This window comes from Onychostruthus taczanowskii, unplaced genomic scaffold (genome assembly GCF_017590055.1).
Source record: "Onychostruthus taczanowskii isolate IOZ18803 unplaced genomic scaffold, ASM1759005v1 scaffold137, whole genome shotgun sequence".
In the NCBI taxonomy this organism is placed as follows: Eukaryota; Metazoa; Chordata; class Aves; order Passeriformes; family Passeridae; genus Onychostruthus; species Onychostruthus taczanowskii.
In genome coordinates, this window is record NW_024498540.1 from 665,752 (window position 1) to 691,313 (window position 25,562).

Here is a 25,562-nt window from a genome sequence, read left to right on the forward strand (position 1 = left end):
TGGGCTGCTTTGCCAATTAATCTCTGGGCCCTTCTTTGTAAGCACATCCTGGTGGGATTTGCTTATCCTCTTCAAAAGCCTTCCATTTCCTTGAGGTCCTGTGTCATAATTCTTGTGTAAGCATTGAGAAAAAAAAAATGTTCATGGGGGAGAGAAGAACCAGGATGTCTGAGCTGTGTGTTGGGAGGTAAAACATAACCCAGGGTACACATGATGTACAGTTCTGTGAAAATATGCAGCTTTACCCATTTTTCACTACACAGGAATGAAAAGCAAACAAAATCTTTCTACAGTTTTCTACAGTGTGTTGCTGTTGGGTTTCCAGCATGAAGACAGACCTATGTAAACTGCCAGGTTTAGGTGCTTGGATTTTCTGGTACTTTTGGAAGTCTTTCTACGAAATCCTTTGTGTGGAAATATTGTGGCTTGTTAGAGACTGTCACAAAGATAAGGCATTTATAAAACTAAGACTGGAGAATAGCTCACAGAGTTTGGGAATAACTTGGCCTAACTCAGGTTCATCCCTGTCTACTGGATATGGATTGTATTTGTACGCTTAAGTAAAATAACTTGGCAATATATAATAAAATAAATCTGGGAACTTGCAAGTCTGATGAAGTAGTTTCCTGATTTAATAAAATGTTGATTTTATTTTTTTAAGAAGTTTTCTGTAGACAATATTGATTTATTTCTTCTGCTACTTTCCACGGTCTCTTTGGAAACATAACATTTTATGTTTAATGCTGAATGACGTGTCATATTAGAGCTTAGTGTGATTTGAAACAGCTGAAATAGCTGTTTGAATCAAATGTTATACTGGAGACAGGTCATTCTTAATAGCAATGTGATTACAGTTTTCATAGGATTTTTCCTCTTTCAGACAGCATTTCTTCTGCATGCTTAGAATCATTCCATCTTTCTTTCCTTGAAAACACAGTGGATACATAAGCATTAACCATTTTGTGTTCAGGCCCTTGGGTTGTTTCCTGTTTCCAGTGAGGTTATGAAGCACTTCTGAAAATCCAGTAGTCAAAAGGGGCATCTGTAAAAAAGCAAACATAAGGTGAGATACTAGTCAACAAAATATGAGTAAGCATTTAGTTTTTCAAATTATCTTTAATCCCTGAACAGCTTTGAAAGCCAGCCTGCAAAGAGTACCCATTTTATGTGGAATCTACATTAATGGAACATTTCATTATTTTTGCTTTCACAAAATAGGGCCAGTATGATTAAGATTGGCTCAAAAAGCTTGGTTCTCCTTTGTTCAGTTATTGTGTGGATGTGAAAGTATACATTATGTAATAGGCTTTTATTACTTTTTCAGTCTAAATAAAATGAAGGGTTGGTCTTTTGGGTATAGCACTTACAAGATTAAGGATGGATAGAGGTGGAGAAGGAAGTTAATCTCCAAGACAGTCTTAAGAGATTAATTGTACTATGTTAATGTGTGCTAGTTCTGTCTGTAGATGTGATTATCATAAAAATTACAAAATAAATCACTGGTCTGGGGTTTGTGGTTTGTTTTTTGAGTCGTTCTTCTCAGCTCCAAATAATTTTAAACATTACTTTTTGCACATTCAATAGATATGGATAACAGATGAACCTTTTTCCAAGTCTTTCATATTTCTATGTCATAACTTGTTCTTCCCTCTCACATGCTTTTTTTTCTGTAGTGTAGCAGCACCAGTTTGTTCCATGTGCCATGACAGTCATGAGAGTTCCTCTCCTCCACACCTCTCTTAAAATGTGGTGTTCAAAATTAATTTATTATTTTAGCTGAGCCCTTCCCATTGCTGCTTGAGTAGAGAAGATATACTTTATTTTTCTTATAGGTAATAATTCTCCTTATGTAACAGGGGTTTTTTTTAAATCCAGATGATGCCTGCCGTTAAATCATATTCAGTGATCTTTGCCTCACAAGCATTAAGATGGTTGACATTTAGTAATTTTTCTCTGTCCACCAGGCATGATAATTATTCAATCACAGGAAGAATTAAGAGAGGAACTGGAGTGGAAAATGTATACTTTTAATCAGAGAATGACTAATTATTCTGAAGCTGCTTCAGCCAATTCATGTTCTATACTAGTAGTAAATTCATTAAACCCATGCTTTGAAAACCTGCAAATTGCAGTGAACAGTGTGTGGTCCTTGAGAATCCCTGATTCTCCTGCTGAGCTGGTTTTATTTTATCAACATGTGAATGTGCTGCTGCTGGGATTTTTAAATGTCTGAGTCATCCCATAGCTTAGCAGTTGCCTTGCTTACAGCTGCACAGCCCATCCAGTGTTGCTCTGTCCCCTTCAGGGGGAGTTTACATCGTTTCTCACCTAGAAAGTGTTTGTGGATTTCTTCAGTATGTTACGTCTCTTGGTTGTAAAACATATTGTAACTCAGTTAATAAGATTGCAAAAGGTGCCTATTCACATCTAAATTCTTAAATTACTCTTTCCTGTTTAATGCAGAGATCATAACATCTTGCTGCCAATATAAATTGTATGTGCTAAGACAGCATTCTCCAGATTCCTCCAATTTATCTGTAAAATACTGGTCCTCCAATGAGTATTGAATCAAAATGTTCAATCTTGCTTCTGTTCCTAATTCTCTTACAGAATTATTTCATCCTAGATATCTCTGACTTTTCTTTTTTGTGCCTTGACTTTGTCTATTTTACCTCCTTCTTTCCCTGTTATTTCTTTATATTCATATTTAAAAACACAATATATTTTGTATTTTTGAGGTGTTTGTTTCACTATGTTTTGAATGAAATTACAGTGTCTTAGCCAAAGTCTATTCTTTATTGCATTTTCTATTCCACTTTCACAGTACAAAAGCTTTTGTTTATGCCATACAGTTTCTTTCAAAAGTTACTCCTCCTTTGGTATTCTTGTCTCTCCTGAACATAATATTATCATAATCTTCCAGTCCTTTGGGATACTGCAGCAGCTCTCTAAGATGCCTATTATATGGTTTTGTACTTTCAAACCAAAAAATGGTGCCATTTTCTAGGTTTACTTACTGTGCTTTTTGTATTAATGTACAGATGTCAAAGATATCTGATTAGATGCCTAATGAGGTACCTTCTTCACCCTGACTTGCTATCCCCTGTTATTTTTTATCCTTCTTGCCCCTCAGCTCTTATTTATTCAGTCCTATATTCTTTTTTTTCCTATCCATACCTAACTAACATGTTTGTGTTAGTATACACATATTTCATCTCTAGAATCCTTTTTACTAAGCTAGTACATATTTTTTTCCTTCCTTATTCCCCTCCAGGTCCCCTAAGACAAAAAAAAATCATCTGTATGTAATAACTCAGTGAAAAAAGTCCCCTAAGTGAGGAAGGCAAAGAAGTTCAGGTGACAAAATGAGATTTATTTCCAGAATATTGTTCTATAGAACTGGAGGTTTTTTTCTTATGAGAATGTTCTGTATAAGGTAATGAGTAAAAAGAGTTTGTTAATGAGAAAAGTAACGTGTTTTTGCAAATGTCGATACTGTGGAAAACGCTTGCAAGCCTTGGCATGGAGGAGCATTTGTAGCAGACCTCAACAATTTGCATAAATAAAGCTTTTGAAGGGGAAATTAAATTGGAAAAGGTTATGGAACAGGATTTGGAAAAACCCCAAGGCACAGAGACATTGAAAAAGCTTCTGCCCACTTGCAGAGCAGAAGGGACTCACATGCAGTACCTGTCAGGACTGAAGATAGAAATGACAGCAGCAGTGCTGCTGCTGATCTGGTTGCTCTGTGACATGACTTCTTGCTGACCTCATTGTCTGTCAATGGTGTTTAGCATCTTACCTCACTAGTTTCCAGAAAGGCACAAAATTTGCAACAGTGTGAGAGTGGCTTTCTATCATATTCAGTGTATGGAAATTTTTTAAACACCTTTTTCTCTCAAAACTGGTGTACTTTTTTTAGGTTTGGTATTTATTTTCTTTGCTGTCATAGAGCTGTCTGTCTTAAAGAGTTCCACTGAGTAATGTGAGGAGGGATTGCAAACTGGAAGGTTTGTTTATAGGCACTGGAAGAAATGACACTTGAGTTCTTCAGTTATTAGACACAAGATATCTGTTTTACTCTAAAATAATGTTTTAAGAAGAGGGAGGAAATCATTGCTTGACATTTTCACTAAGCTTTGCTAATGTGTATGTATATATATTTCATAATATTGTCGTTCAGTGCTTCTCAACACTCAGGGAAAAAAATCCCCATAGTTTCTTTCAGAATCATAATATACACTTTAATTACATATCACATTTTCTTTTGAGTAGCATCAGTGAATATCTTTAGCAAGTACACTTCAGTCACTGAAGTAGATGGCTTTTTGTTGCCGAAACTGAGAACAAATCCTTGACATTCTTGTAGTAACATAAGGATAACACTGTCAGTGACATTAGATTCTTATGCTAGTCTGCCTTTCTCAAATAGGTGTTTGGAAGAGGAGTCAAAGAAACACAGAGATAAAAAAGAAGATGTGGGGAGAAGAAAGGTTAGTTGTAAACATGCCAATGAAAATCCATTTTCAAAATATAGGCTAGAGCAAGTAACTTGTGAGTGACACTGGATGGAAATTGGAAAAGTGAACACAATGAGTCATAAGAATAAAAACATTCAATGTGATGTATTACCATTTAATTTATGTGACCTTTACAGCCTCCTAAGAATCACCTTTACTTGCTATTTGGAGCCATTGATCCATTGGATCTTAATAAATTGATGTAGGACCTCAAGTAACCTTCCTCCTATATTTGTCTAAAGTCCTAACATTCTTGTAATTGCTTGCTTTACTGTAAAGCAAGATATAAATTAAAATAGGAAATTTAAAATATTCAGCATTGCTTCTTCCATGCTGACAGTAGCATTGGGTCAATGCATTTTTTTTTCTTGCCAGGTGCAACAAATGATGTTTGTAGCAATATGACAGAGATCCAGTCTGACATAAACTTCTCAGAAGTGAGAAGCTGGATGCCACCCTGTAAAAATATCAAAGCAGATTGGATAAAAAAGTAATTCTTTATCTACAGTTAAGTCATGGTATGCATTGGATGGAAATGGATTTACTTCCCCTGGAGTCATTTTGATAACAGATGGTCAACATTTCCTATATTGACAATTTGTAGAATTTTGTTGTGCAGAAAGTGTCTGAATATATTGGAGTATGTGTACTCTTGTAGCTTTGTCTTTATGGATTTATTTCTTAGCCAGCTTTTAGACATTAGTATTAATAGAAGATGGGAGATTCAGATTATTCTCTTGAATTTGTAACTCAAGAATTGTAAGGAGACTCTATCACGTATAGATGTGTCTATCACATTTTGTGATCTTCTATGGTGTTTTCCTCCCTGTAAGTGATTTGAAGAAATCTGCTGATAAAAATGCACAGATCATCTGGTTCTTGATATCCAAAAAGAGTAACTTTATTGAAGATAACTTTCAAAAGCATGGATTTTCTAGCTTAAACCTGGTAGGGAGTAAGCATCACACAGCTGCTCCGTCACTCCCCCTCCTATGGGATAAGGGTGAGAAAGGGAAGGATAAAAGTGAGAAAACTCATAAAGACAGTATAATAGGGAAAGCAAAAGCTGTTCACACAAGCAAAGGAAAGGAAGGCAATTAATTCATCATTTCCCATGGGCAGGCAGGTGTTCAACCATTGCCAGGAAAGCAGGGATCCATCATGTGGCAAAGGTGATGTGGGAAGACAAACTATATTGCTTCTGATGTCCCCCACTTCCTTTTTTTCCCCCCAGATTTATTGCTGAGCATGATGTAACATGACATGGGACATCCCTCTGATTAGTCAGGGTGGCCTGTCCTGGTTGTGTCCCCTCCCATCTTCTTGTGCACCCCCAGTCTGCTCACTGGAGGGGTGGGGTGTGGACCAGAAAAAGGCATTGACACCGAGCAAGTACTGCTTAACAATAAGGAAAACATCCCTGTGGTATCCATACAGTTCCCAACAAAAATCCCAAACACAGCACAATAAAAGATACTGTAAAGAAAATTAATTCTACCATAGACAAAATCAGTACAATGAGGAAATGAGTCGAGGGATTCTAGTATGTTATGCACCTAGTGGGATTAAGTGGTGAGATTTCTTTTTGCCTTAGTTTAATAAAATTTTAAGGTATTAATTATTTTACAGAAATACTTTGTGTTTGTCCAAACTATTACTTTATAGTGACAAAAAACTATGTAAAAATATCTCAGGTATACACTGCATATATTTCTATATATTTCACATTTGAAAGGGCTTGCCTTCAAATACACAGAATTATCAAAATAATTGACAAGAAGAACAGCTTTTTTTTTTTTTTTTCCCCAGATAGTTTTTTTTTTTTTCCTAGGTATCTGGGTGGTATACACATCATTATAATTTCAATTATGAGGCTGGGATGGAAGTATATTTATAACTGAACAGACACTTTGAGAACATTTTTAATTCTGAGAATTGGAATTAGAGGGGTTTTTTTTTTGCAGTCTTCTTGTGGTTACTCATTTGTGATCTCTACAAGGGAGATTTCACTTGCTGTTCTTGAGATTTGATAAATTTACAGAGGAATATTATTTAGAGAAAAAAGTGTAGATACTGCCTAGGACAACATCACTCATTCAGAAATGATATCAAAATATTGCATATAATATAGGACAAGGTAGGAATAAGTCTCTGTAACACATTGTAACACCTTACAAAGTCTTTAACTGCAAAGATCAATATATCATTAATCACCTGTAATTTCTTTCCATTTAAAAAAAAGACTGTTGTTTAAGAAACCATGAAGTTAAATTATTAGCTGTCCATATTTTAGTGAAGCAGTCTCTTGTTCTAAAAAACAAAATCTCAAAAACCCAAAACTTAGAGACCAGATGATAATTGACAGGCATAAGTTATTCCTATATACTAAATTCCTTGTATTTCTCTTGTGAAATTTTTATTCAGTCACATTAAATACAAATAAATGAGATTTTTTTTCACAAAGAAATATGTTTTGTATTCTAACTGACTTCCAATTGCAATTAAACTATAAACATTTGTTTTACACTTATAATAGTATTTTATTCATCTTAGATCCAAAATAAAAAAGAAGAGAGGTAATTAAAAACAGTTGTAAAAACTGTGTGCATCAATTATTTACTTAAAACCACAGAATTCACAGTACATCAGATTTTTGCTATAAATCATTGAGTTTTACTGGGATAAATGTAATTCTACAGGAATCTGTTAGGAAAAATATTGATTTTGTAGCTAACTATTTGTGGAAATGTAACATTTTAATTAGGACTATTTGTTGTTTAACAAAGGAAGTAATTGGATAAACCTATAAAGTATGAATCCATCTTCCTTTTGACCATGACAGTTACCTTGCTATTCTAATGCAGTATTCCTAAACTGTCAGACAGCTTCTTGTGAGCTTGCTAGCTGGCTAAATGTGACAACATATGCACTGTTCGGATTTTGTTTTCTGGATTTTTGTTTTTGTTGTATTGGACCAAAATATCAAGACTCATTGTCGCTTTGGATATGGTGTGGACAGGCCAAGACTCTGCCTAGCAGAGTCTCTTGCACGTTTGTATTTTCAGTTTGTACTAAAAAGAGCTGTTAGGTAAAAAAGTCTTGCTTGGTGTTACATGGGACATGCAAGGCTGATCAGTATTGGTTGAACAGCCAATATTGGTTGCTGTTTTATGAGTGTCAGTGGCCATGTAGAAGGAATCTGTAATGATAGAGGGGGAAAAAAAAGGAAAGGAATAAAGGAAAAGACACAGAAAAAATTAGCAGAGGTTATTGGAGGGGACTTACCAGAGAAAGAGACGTGAGTTTCCTTGAAACACAATATTGAAAAGAATGAGCAATAAAATAAAAATTTAAATCAAATGAATGTCTTGTTAGTTTTCACTTGTCTTCTCTTCAGAATATATTTTCTATCTTCACATAATATTCCTGCTAATGAATACTTTGCTGAATAAGCATCCCTACAGCTGCAAAATTTATACAGGTACACATTCTTACATGTACAGAAACAAAACAAATAAGCAATGGCACCCAAAACTAGAAACTTTAAAATTTATCAGCTATCCAACCACCTCTCAGATGGCACTTACAATAAAGCCTTTACTGTCTAAAAAGCTCCAGTATTGTAATCCCAATTCCAAAACCATGATGATGAAAAAGATGAAAAGATGAAAAAGAAACCAGCTAACACTAAAAATCTATCAAAAAGTCTAATTCTCTCTGTGCTCCTCAAACTTTTTTATTTGTTATCTTGGTCCTCTGTTAGTCCTAGATCCTGATTATTTTAACAAATAATTACAGACCATTAATTTGCTTGTATGACTATTTACTTCATTTTCATCCAGACTTCAGTTTTATCAAAAGCAAAATTTCTTATTTCTCTTGGCTGAAAAGGATGAAAACTCTCCATCCGATGCTTGTTTTAAATAATACACCAAAAAACACTGTAGGTGCTGTATATTACCTGCCAATTGCCAATCCACTCTATTCCAGTGTTCCAACTTAGAAGACTGGTTGGCCAAATTTCTCTAATTTTAATGAGATAGGTACCAATTGCATTAATTCTGTAAAGAAAAAATGTTTTTAAAAAGTAACATGTCGTCAAAGTAAGTCTTACTTAAGTTCTCACTTCCAAATCATTGCTTTATGAATACCAAAATCAAAATCAACCAACCAACCCAAAACAACAACAAACCAAACTAAACCAAAACAAAACAAAAAAAAACAACCAAAACAAACAACCAACCAAACAAACAAAAACCAACCAACCAAACAAACAAAAAAACCAAACCACAAAATAGCAGAAAATTATTAGATAAAAAAAGTTGGTCTGTCTTCTATACTCCTTCAGGCAATCTCTGCATACCACAAGAAAACATATCGGATGAATGCAAAGGTCTGTGTAGTTTCCCAGGCATTCTCCAGTTTTCTTCCCTTTACAGCTCTTTTAAGAACATATTCATCTGTAATTCCAGGATTTCTTAAGTCAAATCACTGTGTCCATTCATTTTGAGTTGTTCTGGAAGATCTCTAGTTTCTGAGTTCAAGCAAATATATCTGTGAACACACCACTATGGGCTAATCATTCCTTTTTATTTATACCATGAGTCAGACTTTTTTGGTTGCTACTTAGTCCCTCTCCTTGCAAAAGTCATTACTTTGGAATATCATTACACCTTACACCATTGGTGTTGCTACTTCATTACTTGCAGCTAAGCAAGAATTGGATGTAGGAAAGGAGATGCAGGGTGCTGATTCTCTTCAGTCTTTATTTTTCTTCTCACTCTCCACTCTCTCCTGTTTGTCCGTATGAGCGCTTTTAAATTAGTGATTCTCCAGAAACTGAAATTGTGAAACAAACCTTCAAGTTGCAACCCCTCCTGCAGAAGTTACAAATGTCCTCCTGAGTTTGCCTTATTTCTTGCATGTTTTGAAGAAAAGGGCTGCTTATGCTTACCCACATAATTTCACTTAATACTCCATTGAGACGCAGGTTTGTTTCTTCATTTGGTGCAGCAAAGCAGATATTTTCCCTATGGACTAAGGAGATTCTGCTTGTTATTCCATCTTGTAGTTGCTCATTAGTCCACACTCAATTATGTCAATGTTCTGTTGTGGCATTGGAGTCCCTGGGTGAGCAAGGATAGGTTGGATTCAGTCTGCACAGGGACTCTCATCCAGTTCTAAATGCAGATGTATCACTGGCCAGAGAGCTGGATGGGGCTAAGACCTCAACCAATCACATGTGTAATTGGAGCTCCTATAAAAGGAGCTGCAGGAATAAACTCGAGGTTGTTTGTCACAGGAAGCTTTGGTGTGTGTGTGTTGTCTCTGTCTCTAACCACTGACCCCACAGAACACATGGATTTTAAACATGATATTCTATTACTTGCATTATGCAGCTATAATAAGTTCAGTGCATTTATAGCTCTCCAGAGCACAGCTCCTACAGGTAGGAGCTTACTGTTGTTTTCTTTTCTACCACACGTCCTCCTTACTGAGGAGGTAAATGATTTCACTTGACTAACAGTAAGTCTATTGCTAGTCATATGAATGATCTCACCAAGCAGGCTTGGAATGGGATACACAAGTATAGGATACAGAATAAAAACCTCTCAGAAGACGTTAAATGAAAGACTACTTAGTATTGTATGCTGAGAGTTCAAAAGGTGCAATTTGCCTTCTTGTCTATCACATACTTTCTCTGTAATCTCAGGTGATCTAGAATAACAGAATATTTTATTACTGCATTCTGTAGAGTCAATAGAAAAGAGTATATTTCTTTTCTGTATCATAGATGAAGCAGTAGTGAACGCCATAAAGATTGCTGGTGTTGCTGTAACTAATGATCCAAGATGTTACAGTTGAAGTATTATAGCTCTTTTAATAATGTCAAAATATTTTGCTAGCCTAATTGGATGTATTTGGAAAAAAAGACAACCATCATCCAAAATATTCTTTCAGGTGCAGAAACTCTTTCTATCTGAAATAGAAAAAGTGGAGTTTATACAGAAGTTGAAGAAATTTCTCTAATTTTAATTACATAGCTACCAATTGCATTAATTCTGTAAAGAAAAAATGTATATACATATATATTTGCCACCAATGAAATAGACTGTATGAAAATATTATTGTAGAGAATAACAACAGATATTTAGCTCTCAAGGGAAAGAGAGATTTAGTTAGTTTATAACTTGCAGGCATACAGAGGTTAAAAGAAGGGAGAGAGAATATGATGTACAGTAAAAAGATAAATTCACTTGAGTTTATTGTTTTTGTTTCCTGGATGAGTTTTGAAGTTCTGTTCCAGGTTTGTCTTTGAAAGGTGTTTTGTTGGTTACCCTTGAAAATCAGGAGAGAAAGATCAGAGATGAAATAACTGTTTTGAATAAAATCTCTCTAGCGGTAGCTAGATGTAGCCCTTACAAATTACCCATGCAAGGTCATTTCCAGTGCAAGTGATTGCTGATTTCCACTCATGTATTTCTCTGAAAAGCACACAGCAAAGAGTTTGAAATTTGTAACATTAAGGGGAAAAAAAAAAGAACAAAAGTAGAATTCAGTGATTTACTTCTCCAGAGAAGTGTTGTTGAGAAAATTTTCTCCTCACATTATTGATGTGGGTCTTACAAGTGTTGTTTGATTCACATTGCACATTGGTTTTTTCCTGAAATAATTTTCAAGTATATGTTTTTTTTCAGGAAGTGTTCTACCTAGATGATACTTGAGCAGGAAAAAGTAGGCATGTCCTTATTTGGCTTTTGTCGCAAATTTAGTGTCTCTCTTCAGGCTATCTCTGCAATAGTCCAATATTATTACTGTCTCCTGAGATGCAATAGTCAACATCAAAAAATGACAACATATAGAAGGGTAGCAAACTAACATATGTATCTCTGTATAACCATCAGACATGACAGATGTGTTAAAAGAAGTTGTACAATACAAATATGTTCTTAAATGTCAACAGATTTGCCCAATGAATATTTCTGAAATCCGCAGGTTTCACTGACTTTTCCAGTTTTCCAGTTTGGTAGTCCCAAGAGAATCTATTGCATTGGCCTGACCTTTTGGTACCTTGAAGGCTGAGACACAGACAGAGATTGTGAAAGCAGATACTGCAGAAGGCATTCAGAACACACTTGATCCAAGCATGGAATCCAGAGTCAGACTATGCTTAATTTAATTTATCTTATCAATGTCTGCCTTTCTTTTTATATACAGCAGTGTTAGTATATGTATAAATTATGTTTTCTGAGCATGAAAAGCACCCTTGAATGCAGTGTAACTATAGTACAGTTTTACAGTACACAGAAACATTTTTAAGTGAAAATTTCCTTGCCTCCAAAGTTTCTAACTGACCTGTATCCATCATCAGTTTATCATGCCCATTCTTATGTGCTACTTAAAAGCAGATATCCTTTCACAATACCAGTCAAGACACATCCTTTTCATTACTGAGATATGCAAAGAAAAGGTAAATTTTATTATATGATTTTCAGGTTTTTTTATTTAATCCCTCTGTAAAACTAATTTTGAAAAATGTCAGATGCAGCCTGCTGTGTACTGGTTTAAAGCAAGAACCATTTGGGAAGAAGGAGCTCTTCTTGCATAACTCATACAACAGATAGTTTCACATTGCATAGGCAACAGCAAATATTATATTGCCTAAATTGAAAATACTTCATCATGCTGCAATGTACTGCAGACTGTCTAATGTGAGGCACAAAAGGCTACAGACTGTTACACACTCTACATGTATCTGGTATATTCTTAAGAGATTTCTTGTCATAGTTTGACATTTGTAACAGCTTATGAACAAGCTTATAAAAGAGGATCTATAATTCTGACTCACTGAAAGTGAAGAAATTTTGATCATTTCATCCAGCCACAGCAAAGTAGTATAATGAATATTAACACTCCCTACAATTTTTTTTTTCCATAATATCAGATCACCATGCTCCAACAAACTGCATAAGGAGACTTTTGCTTTGTTAGATTAACTGACAACAATACAAATAGCCATAGCAGAATTTTAGCATGCTAAAATAATTATAAAGTAATTGAGCACAAGGTGAAACTTCAGGTACTTTAAGAAACTTTTATAGGAAAAAAAATCAAATGCATTGCAAATGTACCTTCTTGTCATTCAAGATTTTATTTTTCTTCCAAATAGGAGTTTTATGAAATTTGTCAATAACTGAATGAATTTTGCAATACTTACTTTTATTCAAATAAGCTTGGGAAATAAAATCATATATTTTACAAACTTTCTTAAAATTTGATCCTCTTGCTAATTTCAACTGCGATTTTTCCTGAGAAATGGTTACTTCCATTTCTTCCTGACTGCTAAGAAAGAATGTAATCCTTCTGCTATCATCTAATTAGCAGGAATGTGACTATCCATGCTGCAGGCACAGGCACTAACACAAGTTTGAGGAGCCACTGTGTAGACATCAATGAACACTTTATTAAATTACACAGTTTTCTAAGCAGGCACAGCTCTCAATGCCCCAATTCTTTACGCTTTAGTGAACTGCCTCTGCTCTCTAAAGCTGTAAGGTTTCAGCCTGAGCTGAAGATATAAACTCCTGATGAGATTAGAGTGAGTTTTTAGATACTTGGCACGCTTCTGTGCTTATTCTATTTCCCTAATAAGGCTTAGAGTTTGCTGGCAGGTGAAAGCATTGGATAGCAAAGGCTAGGAGATTTAAAATTCCACCTGCCCTGAAGGAAAAGAATGTCTTTCTCTTAACTGTTCAGCATTATTCATTATAATCCACCCTGCTCAGACAAACACTTCAGTACAGGAAGAAGGAATATTCACCAGGTCTGGATATTCAGTGATCTCTCAGGTTTCATTCTTGGCAAAATTAGTATGGAATTTTCTGATATTTTTATTTCCAGAAAAGCCATGGTCTGTCAAAGATGAAATGTAAGGGATAAGAAAAAGAAAATAGGGAGAGAGGAGGGGAGGGAAGGAGAAATACAAAAAGCTATAACTGCTATAACTGCTTTGGGATTTCAGTTAGGTTTTATAATACATGGAGCACAGGGCAACCCTCTTTGTAAAAGAAAAATCTCTACTAATAGTAAATACAGATATTTCAGAAGACAGCATGGCTATAGGCTAAACACAAAGAGGATAATCATTTAGGAAGATATACGTGGGATAAATTCTCATCGGAGAAAGAAAGAGCTAAATTCATTATCGGGGAGGCTATAGCAGACAATTTATGGGATAAATACAACCACAAAATCTTATGGAGGGAAATTCAGAGGACTAGCAAGACCTTCTGTAAACCATGTGTCTAGGACTGTATCATTTGATGTGGAAAAGCATGTTATGCTGGCTGGCAAGCAAGAGAATTTCAGTTGCTTTCAACCCACAAAAGCAAATCTAAAGCTACTTTAGAGATTAAATCAGATATATGGAAATGGATGTAGTTGATCTGGAATGAACAATCCATACTCATACAGGAGAATAGGGGAGAATAGTGGTTGCAGTGGTCACTGGTAGCAGTGGCACCAGACATAGGGAGAAATAATGGAAATAAATAATGGCATGGAAAAAGAAGGGAAAGAATTCAGTGGGATGTACTTTGAAAATACCTTAAGAAATACTCTGGTCATACCAGCTGCAGGCAGCCCATTTCAGAAAGCAGTTTGCTCAAAATGTCCTTCAAATCCTTCAGTCACATCTCATTTCAGCTGCCAACTATCCCTGTAAATATATAGGAAGCTTTAGTTAACACTTAACCTAAATCACTGTGGCTGTGAATGAAGTAAATTCCTAAGACTGTCTGTGGTGTGCATTAAAAATAATTTCTTAATTTCAAGAAGTGGTTCGAAAAGCTACAACCAATGCCATTTCTTCATTTGTTTTCTTTTCGTAGACTGGGTAACTAGGTGTAGTTGTTCTTTCCTTAAAAATATATTTTTTTAATCTAACTGTTTTGTTGCTAGCCTGATGTCTAATAATTTGCATGTTATAAATAATTAGATGTGTGCTCAAAACTGAATGCTGAATTTACAATGAGACTGAGTGGAGAGGAAGGACTACTTCATACTTCTTAAAAAAAATATTCCTGTCCACATATCTTCTTTCCCCTTTTCTTTTTCTTCTTTTTTTTTTCTTTTCTTTTTTAAGGTAAGTGATAAAAAAATCCACTATATTGAGATTGTTTAGAACTATTATACTTCTTCTACATTATTTTCTCCAGAACTGTGCATAGGTAGTTGTTGGGAGGACAGGGTTAAAAGCAGAAGAATGGCAAGGGGGGTATTAGAATCTCTCAGGTGACCTTGGATCTGGGAATGCCAAGGCCTGGAGAAAAACAATGTGGGAAACCTCACATATTACATCTACTGCTGATGATGTCGGTGTTTTGAGATATTTGGAGGCAGTCCCACAGATGTGTTTGAGCTCCCTGCTTTGGGAGAGAGATCAAAGCCACAAAGATCATAAAAGCCACAGAGGAGATCAGAGCATGGTGGTAAACTACATGTACACAGGCCCTTGACAAATGTGTGCAAACAGCAGGGCCGCTGTCCGTCAGGGTGGACTCAGCCTGATGGTGCCTGCATTCCCTCTTGGCTGTCTCTGCCCAGTGCTGCTTCAGGATCCTCTGGTTAGTGAGTAACAAAATGATTTTTCTCTTTTCAATTCACATATGGGTTTGTGGTTGTTCTGGCTGCCTGCCTGTGTCAACTCAACACAGTAGTTTATTGTTATGCTGTGCAACCTATTATGATCTTTCCACTTTTTTGCTACATCCTGCAAATTTCAGATAGTGTCTTTATTTATTGTTTTAAATACTTTGTCTTTTTTCTTTAATTCAGCAGTGAGGGCATATACACTCTATAAATGTAATAAATTAACTATACTTGTTCATCCTGAACATGCAGAAGAGTACTGGGTAGCTACCCTGTGGAACTTTAACTCAGTATATACAATCAGATAGGAAAGAGTCATCTAGAAGGGAGAGCAGAGTGCCACATTAAACAAAATACTGTGGGCACCTCACAATTTACTGAAATTGTAAAGATCCAAATAACGTTTGCATGTTCACAAGTCACCCACCATTTAGTCACTGCTGCATGTATAATGTGTCCCACAAAACTTCAGCGACAGCAGTAAATTTAACTATAATAGTGTGGCACTCTCAATGTCTTACTGTCAGAAAAGGCATATTCACTGTATGTAGAGAGCTAAGAATTATTGTTAGCCATCCAGGTAATCTAATTAACACAAAAAATCCTCATTAATAAACAGTCAAAATTGTTACGCAAGATAACTTACTAATATCCTCTGCCTTTCCTCTGGTCTTCTGCTCACCCTTTGAATGTCCCACTCTGTCTTAAGCCTGAGGGTTTCACTCTTCTGTAAGAAGACAAGGGAGAGGTTTTGGTGAGGCATCCAGAGATGCCTCCACCCATTTTTAGAGGGTGGAGGACTATATCCTTCACAGCAGGGGAACTGGAAGAAGAGGGTTTTGATACCTTTTTCCTCTTCAGTTTAACGCCAGCTTGGAGTTACATTTTCCATGTTTTGAATTTCAGTTCACTTAACTATAGTTGTGGATATCCAATTACTGAACTACCAGTGGAATATAGATTGCATCCTTAACCTTCCACTTTGAATTTAGTATAGTGCATATTTACTTGTTTGGTTTTTTTAAAAAACAGTTAGAATTTTTGGTACATAAATATACTTAAAAAAAAAAAAAAAGACTTAAGGTATGCTTATATATAATCTCTCGTAGCCCAAAAAATTAATTTCTCTAGCAAAAGTTGTAAAGTTCAGCATTTCCTTTTCCTTTGTTTTCTCTGCTTGTTTTTCAGTACCTTTCTCCCCAAAACACTCCTTTGAATGAAGCTGTTTTGATGATTATGAAATATTATTAGTATTAAAAATTATAATACCTAACAGCTGAAATGTTAGTTGTTGGGGTTTTTTTAGTTTAACATTGAACTATGTATATTCAACTCAAATTCCTAAGCAGATTAATGGTTGCAGGACTTCATAAAGACTGAATTATAAGGTTCAAAGGTATAACTGACTACTTTGCAAATTCCTGTTATAATATAATAACTTGAAGTGTGGTCACTGGTGTGCAAGGGTTCTGCTACAAGCTATGAAATAAGCAGCTTATTGGCAATTTACCAATTATCTTCTTAGTTCACAATCAAGCAATTAAATTATGAATGACTTCAGTTGTCTTCATTGGAATATAATACATAAAGGAATAAACATAAATCAGTAACACAAGGAATGATGATATTAGAATCCATTACAAATTGAACATTTGACAGACTTAATTTGTCTGTTTCAAATATTCTTAAAATTCTATATAAAAATGTATTGTCTTCTTTTACCTTAAGGGATATCTTACACCAATAAATTACACATACAGAGAGAAAGGTTTGCTATGTTTTGAGTTGCAGGCTCTTGCAAAGCTGTCTATTTAAAGTCCTTGCTTCATTGCATTATGCTCTAAAGCATAAGAATTTCTGATTTTGATAGAGATGGCAAATAAATAGACACAACTAAATTATCTCGCTCTTCTGAGGCTCAGTGAAAATGCAGCTTTTTCCGCACTTAGCTGTCGTGCTACTTCTACTTTTACTGTCTTGTTAAATAGTCCCTATTACTTCAAATCCTAGCCAGAGGTTTCCATTTAATTTCTGATACCATAAGCCAGGAATCAGAGTTCCAATGAAATAGAGGCACCTCAGCAAGTTGCCTAATTCAGGGAAGAACCAAAATGGTAGGAATTATGGCTCATGGCTGATGGCCACAGGAACTTTGGCAGTAGACTGAAGGCTGGAGGAACTATGATAAGAAAGTCTGCAGACTATGGTGGTGGCTCTCTACCAGTGGCTGCAGAGGGTCCAAAAATTTGGAGAAGACAGAAAGTAAGAAAAGTTTCTCACAGTGGCTGTATATAAGAATGGCACTATTGGCATCAGCTCTGCAGAGCAAGAACAAAACAAGAACAAAATATGCTCTGCTTCCTTCCAGTATAATAAAATTAAATATTATTTTCCTCATGAGATTCCAACACAGTTTAATCTAATTTTCAGAAAGCATCTTTGTTCCAAAAATTTCTTTATTTTGTACAAACATAGCAAAAAGGATGGAAAGACAAGATTAGAGCTGCAAATGGCTCCCATGTGAAAGAGGAATTGAGAAAATAGGATGGGCATTGCATAAATATCTTTCCTTAAACAAGCTTTTTGAAATGTCACATAATTAAAACTCAGGTCAAGTTTGACCAAGGTCAACTACAGAACAAAATTCTTAAATGGTAGGCATCCCAAGTAAATTTTTTGTTGTTCAAATTTGCTCCTCACAAGAGAAATTTACTAAAATTTCTTTATTAGAAAAAAATTAAACGAAGTCTTTTGATCTGTATTAAATTTTCTATTTTAAATTTGATTCTGCTGCATTCCAAAAGCAACTATATATGAATGCCAAAAAATAGACAAAAGGAGGGCATAATTTAATGTAGAAATAAAATCCCTGGTGTAAAAGTTCCATCTTCTAAACCAGTAAGTGGAACTTTGACACATGCATCAGTTAAAAGCATTCACAGCCCATCTTATGCAGATGTTAAATCTTACAAGTTTTAAAATGGCATGAAGTTTGTTTTAGTATTGGAGGGAGGGGTTGCATGAATGAGAAGCAATATATAGTGTTTTTCAAATTTTGTAGGAGTTGGAAATCACATGAATACATTTTGAGCAGCATTAAAACATTTTCTTCTGAGAGATATGAGAAGTGACCAACCTGTGGAAAGTACTGCCTAATGGTTTTAAAACTGTTACCTGAAAGCTAATGGTGATTTAGCAGCTTCAGTGATGATTGATCCATGTCTTGCATACTAGAAATTGTTCCAAGAAAACTCATTAGAAATAATACAAATGCATAAACCTGTATAAACAAGAGCACAGTTGGGAACCATGTTCTTCTGTAGTAATTTTAATGTAATTTAAAAGGATATAACACAAAAATATGGGTGTTACACAGGAGGATATTACACAGAAGTTGGACACACCTGATAGAATTTAAAAAGCTTTAATTTTTTTCCTTTGTTTCTTTTCTATTGTGACAAAAATTCAAGAAGTGATCTGGAAAAAGAGGTAGAGAGAGATTTGATGAGAAAGATCGGCCAAACAGTTTAATTTAAAATTATTTAAAGCTATTTTAAACTCTTTAAATCATTTTTAAAATAAATTCTTTAAGCCAGCATAGCTATTTAAACTCTTCTGAGTTCTCAAACCCTCCCCTAAGATAATTTTTTTGTCAAAAGTTTGACAGTTTTCCAACTTGATTTCCAGGGAACTAAAAAGAAACAAAAAACAACCACACAAACAACAAACAATGACGAAAATCACCAAAAAAGCAAAATGAAAAATGTTTCTTCCTCCATTCACTCTTCCAGCACAGAATCCAGATATGCAATCTAATACAGAACACAGATTTCTGTTTATTTTCTGTAGTTATGGATTAAAAGGTTTCCTTCATCTAATTGTGTTCAAATTTTCCCTTTATACAATGCTTTTTATTAGTTTAGTCTGTTTTTTCTTTTTCTGCTAGCTCATTTTAAAAGGTAAATATTATTACTTTAGAGTAGACTACTATCAAACTCATCACATTTAAAGCAGGAAACTGAACTCCAACAGGACTCTCAAAGGAGAGAAAAGTCCTTGCTGGTATGTACATCCATTAAGCAGCTGTGCTTGCCAAGTACATTAGCTACTTTTGTGAGTTTAACAAATTTCATCTGAGCTTTCATTCTTCTGACCTAATTTAACAAGAAGGAAATTCAATAACAACCCCTAATATTGAAGCATTATTTCCCAAGAGGCATTTAACAACACTTCTACATCAAATAATAATGTGTGGATAATGGAATATATATACTGAGGGCAACAAGAAAGTGAAAAAAGGGGAAAAAAGAAAGGAAACACACTCTCACACACACACACATACACACAAAAAAAGAGACTGAAAGAAGAAAATTCTATATACCCTTTTGAGAAAAACCCAATAGTTTTGAAAATTTTAGGGAAATTGTTTTCAAAATTTTAGGGAAATTGAGCCAGAGAATTTCAACTTTGACTTTCTTACGGTCTTTGAGAAGACATATTTCTCATTATCATAGAATAAATCTTTGTCCTCTTCTCTCACTCATTATACCTTTTTCTTAAAAGAAACTATGAGTTGTGATAAATAATTTCCAAGGTGGAGGACCATATCTTCAGTTTGTACACACTGATATAATTCAGAATTTGTAGCATATTCATCATTAGTAGCTTATATTAGAACAGATTGTTCTGTGTATTAAGCAAAGTTCACAAATGAGGTAAATGTCAAGATGTTAGGAGAAAAGGAAAACGGGTAAATGAAATGATACATAACTTGGTGTTTGTTTAGACCAATGGAAATGGGTGTCTGTGAGTTACTGAGAACAGGGCTGGGGCCAAAATCCTTAATAGCAGTGGCTTTGAGAAGTTGTTTGAACTTCCAAATGCTGGGTGAGAGGGGAAAATGTTCTCCTGAGTGAATATAACTTGAAGACAATAACTGGTTCCTGAAAAATATCTGTTCATTTATTAACATGCCTGCCCACAGACACACAGTTTTTAAACTATGTCACTATATTTCATAGTGTACCCACTTTAAAAATCCTGAAATTTTATTATAATCTCTTAATCAACACAGGCTTACTGGGACAGTTACTTGAGTAACGTATCAATATCAAATTGAAATACAGGAAGAATTTCTGAATTCTTTACATAGCTCTTCTTTGAAAAATAAAAATATTTACAATGATAGTGAAATACAGTGTAAAGTTATTGAAAGAACAGCACATTACTTACCTATTAAAATCAGCAAAGAGGAGAAAAAAAATCCTAAGCTTATAACTACTTGAGTTTTTTGCCACATGTGGAAGAATATTCCAGGAAATGCAACAAACACCATTGTTTTTAATGGGTATACTAGGAAGAATAGCAAAACCACCCTGATTAAAGTTTGCAGAAGCTACACTCTATTAAGATGACAAATCAAAGGGTTTTATTATTTACTGGAAGAAACCATTACCAAATGATCTCACTAACAAAAAATGTTATTCTTTAAATGCTTGTATAGAAGTAAAGTGAAGAGGACTTGACTGAATTTCTCTTGCTGAAATAACATATCATGGTTCTGTTAGATGAAGGAAGAAATAAAATGAAGCAAAGTGAAAAAACAAAAGTGGACAAAAAAAAAAGAGTGATTTGGGAGAGGCTTGCCCTGTCTCTGCAATATAATTTCCCACAATGAGATTAAATTCAGTATTTCAGGATACTTGGAAAACAGCTTGACATATTTTTAAAAATGTTTCCTATATTTTAAGGGCTAAGCTCACATCACTCCATATTGCAAGACCATCTCAAGAACTTTTTCTGTTTAAAAGTTTGCTTCGTATCATGTTGTAGTTCTTCTGATGCATATGATATTTCCTTTTACCATTTAAAATACCCTGGAGAAATGGTGTTTTACTGTTTGTAATTTCTAAAACTACTTTGTGTTAGAGTTTCATGTCTCTTGATACTAAGATTAATAAACACTGAAATTCTTGTAAATGAAATTGGGTGGAAAACATTTGAAGCAAAGGCATCAGTATTTAATGTGTAAGTTTCAGCAATATTTATCCAACAGTCTAAATAAAGAACACTTAAAAGTTTCTAAATTGAACATTTTCTTTTAAATGACACTATTCCTTTTTTTAAGGAAGTATTCTTACAGCACCTACCTGATACATTCAGTGTTCCCCCTATATGGATAACCTTTCTATTTCTGACAAGATTGCTTTCTATGTCATCATGTTTTGTATATGAAGGGTACAGTAGCAGTGATGTTGGACAGTAAGGAGTGAATGTATTTCAACTTGCATTGTCTCTTCTCTGTTTACTTTCAGGATTTGGTTACTGTATACAGTTCAGAGATGAGCTGCTGGAAACTGCTTGGCTGCAACAGAAACTAGATACGTAAAAAACAAGCTAAGAAAAACAAAACTTTACACTCCACTGGCGACTGGCTTGAAGAGCATCAGCAGTGGAGCACTATGACAATACAGCAAGTCCTATTACTTCTGCTGCTCTGGATGTGGCTGCCACATCCCTGCCATACAGAAATGCTCTTCAGAAGGACTCCTGATCTCAGACCCAAAAGCTTTGGAGGACGTGCTTTAGGGAATGATGGGAAAGCAATTCACCGCCAGAAGCGAGGCTGGATGTGGAATCAGTTTTTTCTTTTAGAAGAATACACAGGATCTGATTATCAGTATGTAGGCAAGGTAGGTTTCTCATAAGATTTTCTGTATAATTTTCAAGTGTTCTTTCTTTCCACAGTCCTACATTCTATGTTTTATTCTAATTTGTAAGAAGCAGATTTCCAATATACTGGTTCTCCTACAAGAATCACTAAGTGTTGCTAGTTAGAGCTACTGAGAAATACTTGAAGGAAACAAATAAAAATATTTTTGACAGATTTGTTTGTTTAAGGACATCATACCTTCCAGCAGCCCACTCAGTATGTCTTCATTATCAAAACATAATAGTATATAAATCATTATAAAATAATTTTCCAGCTCTGTCTGTGAATATTTCATGTTTTATACAAGATATTGGATACTTTTTCTATGCTCATCTTTGAGGTTGAATACAACCTATTTTGAAGAAAAAAAATATTCTTGCTCTTTACCTCTCCCTGAAAATCAATTAACTGCAATTCATTTGCAAACCATATGATAGAAATCACGTGGTTAGGAAGTGAATGGCAATAGAAGACAGCAGACTGGTACATGTGACTGTGTAGCTTAGTAGAGGTATACATAAATAACACTGGAAGTGTACTTTAAATCATTTTCTCTTGATGTTTAGGGTTTCCCAAGTAATTTACTGAAAAATATATAATGCATAATGCCACAATAACATTCAAACAGGTACCGGATGTTAATTCAAAGTGGTAATTTTCTTAAAAATGAAATCTAGTGTCAGCAGTAATGGGTACAACTTAGCACTAATGGTAGGTTCTAAACAAAGAAATTCAATTTTCTATAAAGCAGATTTTCAGTATTTACATGGTTTTGAACTTGCAAAATACCACAGTGAAATACTGACTGAAAATCATTGAGTCACAGAGCATCTAAGATTGTAAGGCATGTTTGGAAATCAACTAGTCCAAACCCCATGCTCAAAGCAGGGCAAGCTTGATTTTCCTCATGTCTATGTCCTGTCAGATTTTAAATAGCTCCAAAGGTAGAGACTCCACAATCTCGCCAGACAAACTATTCAACTGTTTGACCATCCACTCAATAAAAGATTTGTTCCTATATTTAAAGGGAATTTCTTGTGTATCACATTGTGCCTTTTCTCATGTCACTGAGCACCACTGAAAAGAAACTGGGCCTGTCTCCCTCACTTCTTCCCAACAAGTTTTTATATACATTAATAAGGTCTGTGCTGAGCCTTCTCTTCTGCCGGCTGAACAATCTCACCTGTCTCAGCATCTCCTCATATGAAAAATGCCCTAATTCCCTACTCAGCTCGCTGGCTATTTCCTGGACTCCCTTCCAGTAGTTCTGTATCTCTCTTCACATGGGGAGCCCAGACCTTGACACAAGAGGACAGATGTATCTCACTGAGGCAGAGGAGAGAGGAATGATCATCTCTCTTGATCTCCAGGTGATCTCTTGCAATTGGAGCCCAGGGTGCTGATGACCTTTGCTGCAAGGGCGCGTTTCTGGCTCCTGGTCAGCTTGCTGCTCAAAAGACCCCCAAGGTCATCCTGCAAAACTGCTATCCAGCCAGCTGGGCTCCAGCATGTATTGGTGTATGGGAACATTATATTATAAAACATTTCTTGGAAGAATTAAGGACACTGGAGGATTTGTGACAGGAAATGCTTATTAAAACTTTTGAAATTTAAACACTAAGGAAAAATTTAAGAGTGCAGGCTTGTGGATGAGTAAGCCATTTTTTATTTGTTGCCTTGAGTCTGTAATATTAGCATATAAATAATGCAGCTATTTCCAAAGCATGTTGAGAGTCTTGTAAATAGTCCCTATATTTATTTAATCCAGTTCTCAAGTGTAAAGTCATGACTCCCAAGTGTTCTGAAGCAAGTAGGTCAAGTCCTCAGTCTGAGTCAGGCTGATAGCTTATGAAAATTTACCGTGCCCACAAAATAAGAAGGGTCACTGTATCAAAACAGTTCATTATTGAATCGAAAACATATTGCTTACAACAGTTCTAGGAAATAAATAGCTTTCCAGGGCACCCAGAACTTAATATTTAAGGACCTTCAGAAGCATGCTGATTACTTTTTTCCTATTGTATTATTTTTGAATATTTATGATTTCAAATCATGAAGAGGGAGTGGTGTTACTTAATTTTTTTTTCTTCCAATCATAAATAATTGAAGGAAAACTCTTTAGAGAGGAAAGGGTTAACATTTTTTAGACCAACTCACCTGCATTAGAAAAGCTGTTGATAAACATTGAACTGCTTTGGCTGAGAGAAAATAAGTGTTTGCAAAAGTGAAGTGATAAGTAAAGATAAGTAAGATGATGGATTAAGAGTACAGCACTGAGAAGAAACTTGATGAGCTGTTAAGACAGCCCTTTCATCTAGTTTGTTCTGCTTAGAATAAAAGAGTTGTTAATTTGCAAGAGCAAATTTTAAATTAAACAGTATATAAAACTGTCCAGTAGTAATTTTGTGACAAGTTTGAGAAAAGGATAAAAAACACATATAAAATGAAGAGTATCATAGCATGATATTTGTTCAGGGAGAGTTTTACACAAAGGAAGCTAATGGAAAGAGATATAATTATATGTGGAATAAAAAAATGATTGTTATATTAATAATGTTTTATTCTGATAGTCCAAAATCTCAAATGATTAGGTAAATAAAGAATTACTGATTAAATTTTTTCGGAATAAATTTTATAGTATCGATCTCCTTTCTCTTGTTTTTGCACTTACCTTTCCAATGGCCATCTCAGTTCTATACTCAAAACATTTCTGGATGTTTCCTTTTATCTGATTTTATCCAGAGACTAAATTATTTTGATAGGTGGGTGGCATGAAATGCCACTTTCCTGTTAATTTCTCTGCAGCGTGTTTGGAGATGGTGTTTGGAAATTTTGGGAGGTAATAAGAGAACTGAATGATTCATGGCCAAGGACAATGAGAGAATTTTTGTGCAATGCGAGTGGACAAATCAGCAGAACTTCCAAAGCTGATTCATCTGGGTTTATGGTTTACATCTTTTGCATTCTGATCTCACAACTGATATATTTTTTCGTGTTTCATCACCTCCATCTAAATATCTATCAGGGAAACTTAATAACTGGTGAATATGAAACAAGTGTCTACAATTCACAATGCAATTTATGCAGTCATTTATTCACTGTTTGGGTCACCTTGAGAATGTTCAACTACAATAATATCGTAGAAATGGGGTTCCTGAATTAATGAGATACACAATCCCATAACAATTGAAGCATACCTTCTTTAATCTGAGTGAAATGGTAGCAGAGTGCATACTGGCTGGTTATTGCCTGGGCTTTCCCAGGTTTCTTTAGATCAGTATTTATTACTATAACAAGAAAGAGGATGGTCATCCTTTTCTTCATGTAATACAGAGCATCCTTAGAGCAGAAATCAGAATTATGAAAGTGATTTTTGTATATGCAGAACCTCAAATAATTATTCCAGCTGGATTTCTACTAAAGGCTGAAGTCACAAAGAGGAACCATATGGAAAACCAAACCTCTCCCTCTCTCTCTCTCTCTCTCTCTCTCTCTCTCTCTCTCTCTCTCTATATATATATATATATATATATATATAAGTAAATATATATATATATATAAAAAATACAATTTGTCTTTGAGGTATCTTTACAAAAGATAGAAGAAAATCTGAAGGAATTTAGAAGAAATTCCTTACTAGAAGAAAATCTGAGCAAAAGTGGTCCTCTCAGTTTCAGCTA

General features: G+C 34.9%; 1 protein-coding gene across 1 annotated transcript in view; it reads left to right on the forward strand.

The window, feature by feature from the left end:
• Positions 1–25,562, forward strand: part of LOC121332092 (cadherin-10) — a 93,067-nt gene that overhangs the window by 16,118 nt on the left and 51,387 nt on the right. The window contains exon 2 of the mRNA XM_041397176.1: positions 21,485–21,862. Coding sequence (XP_041253110.1) covers positions 21,632–21,862 — 231 coding nt within the window. The 5' untranslated portion in view covers positions 21,485–21,631. The remainder of the gene's footprint in view (positions 1–21,484; positions 21,863–25,562) is intronic.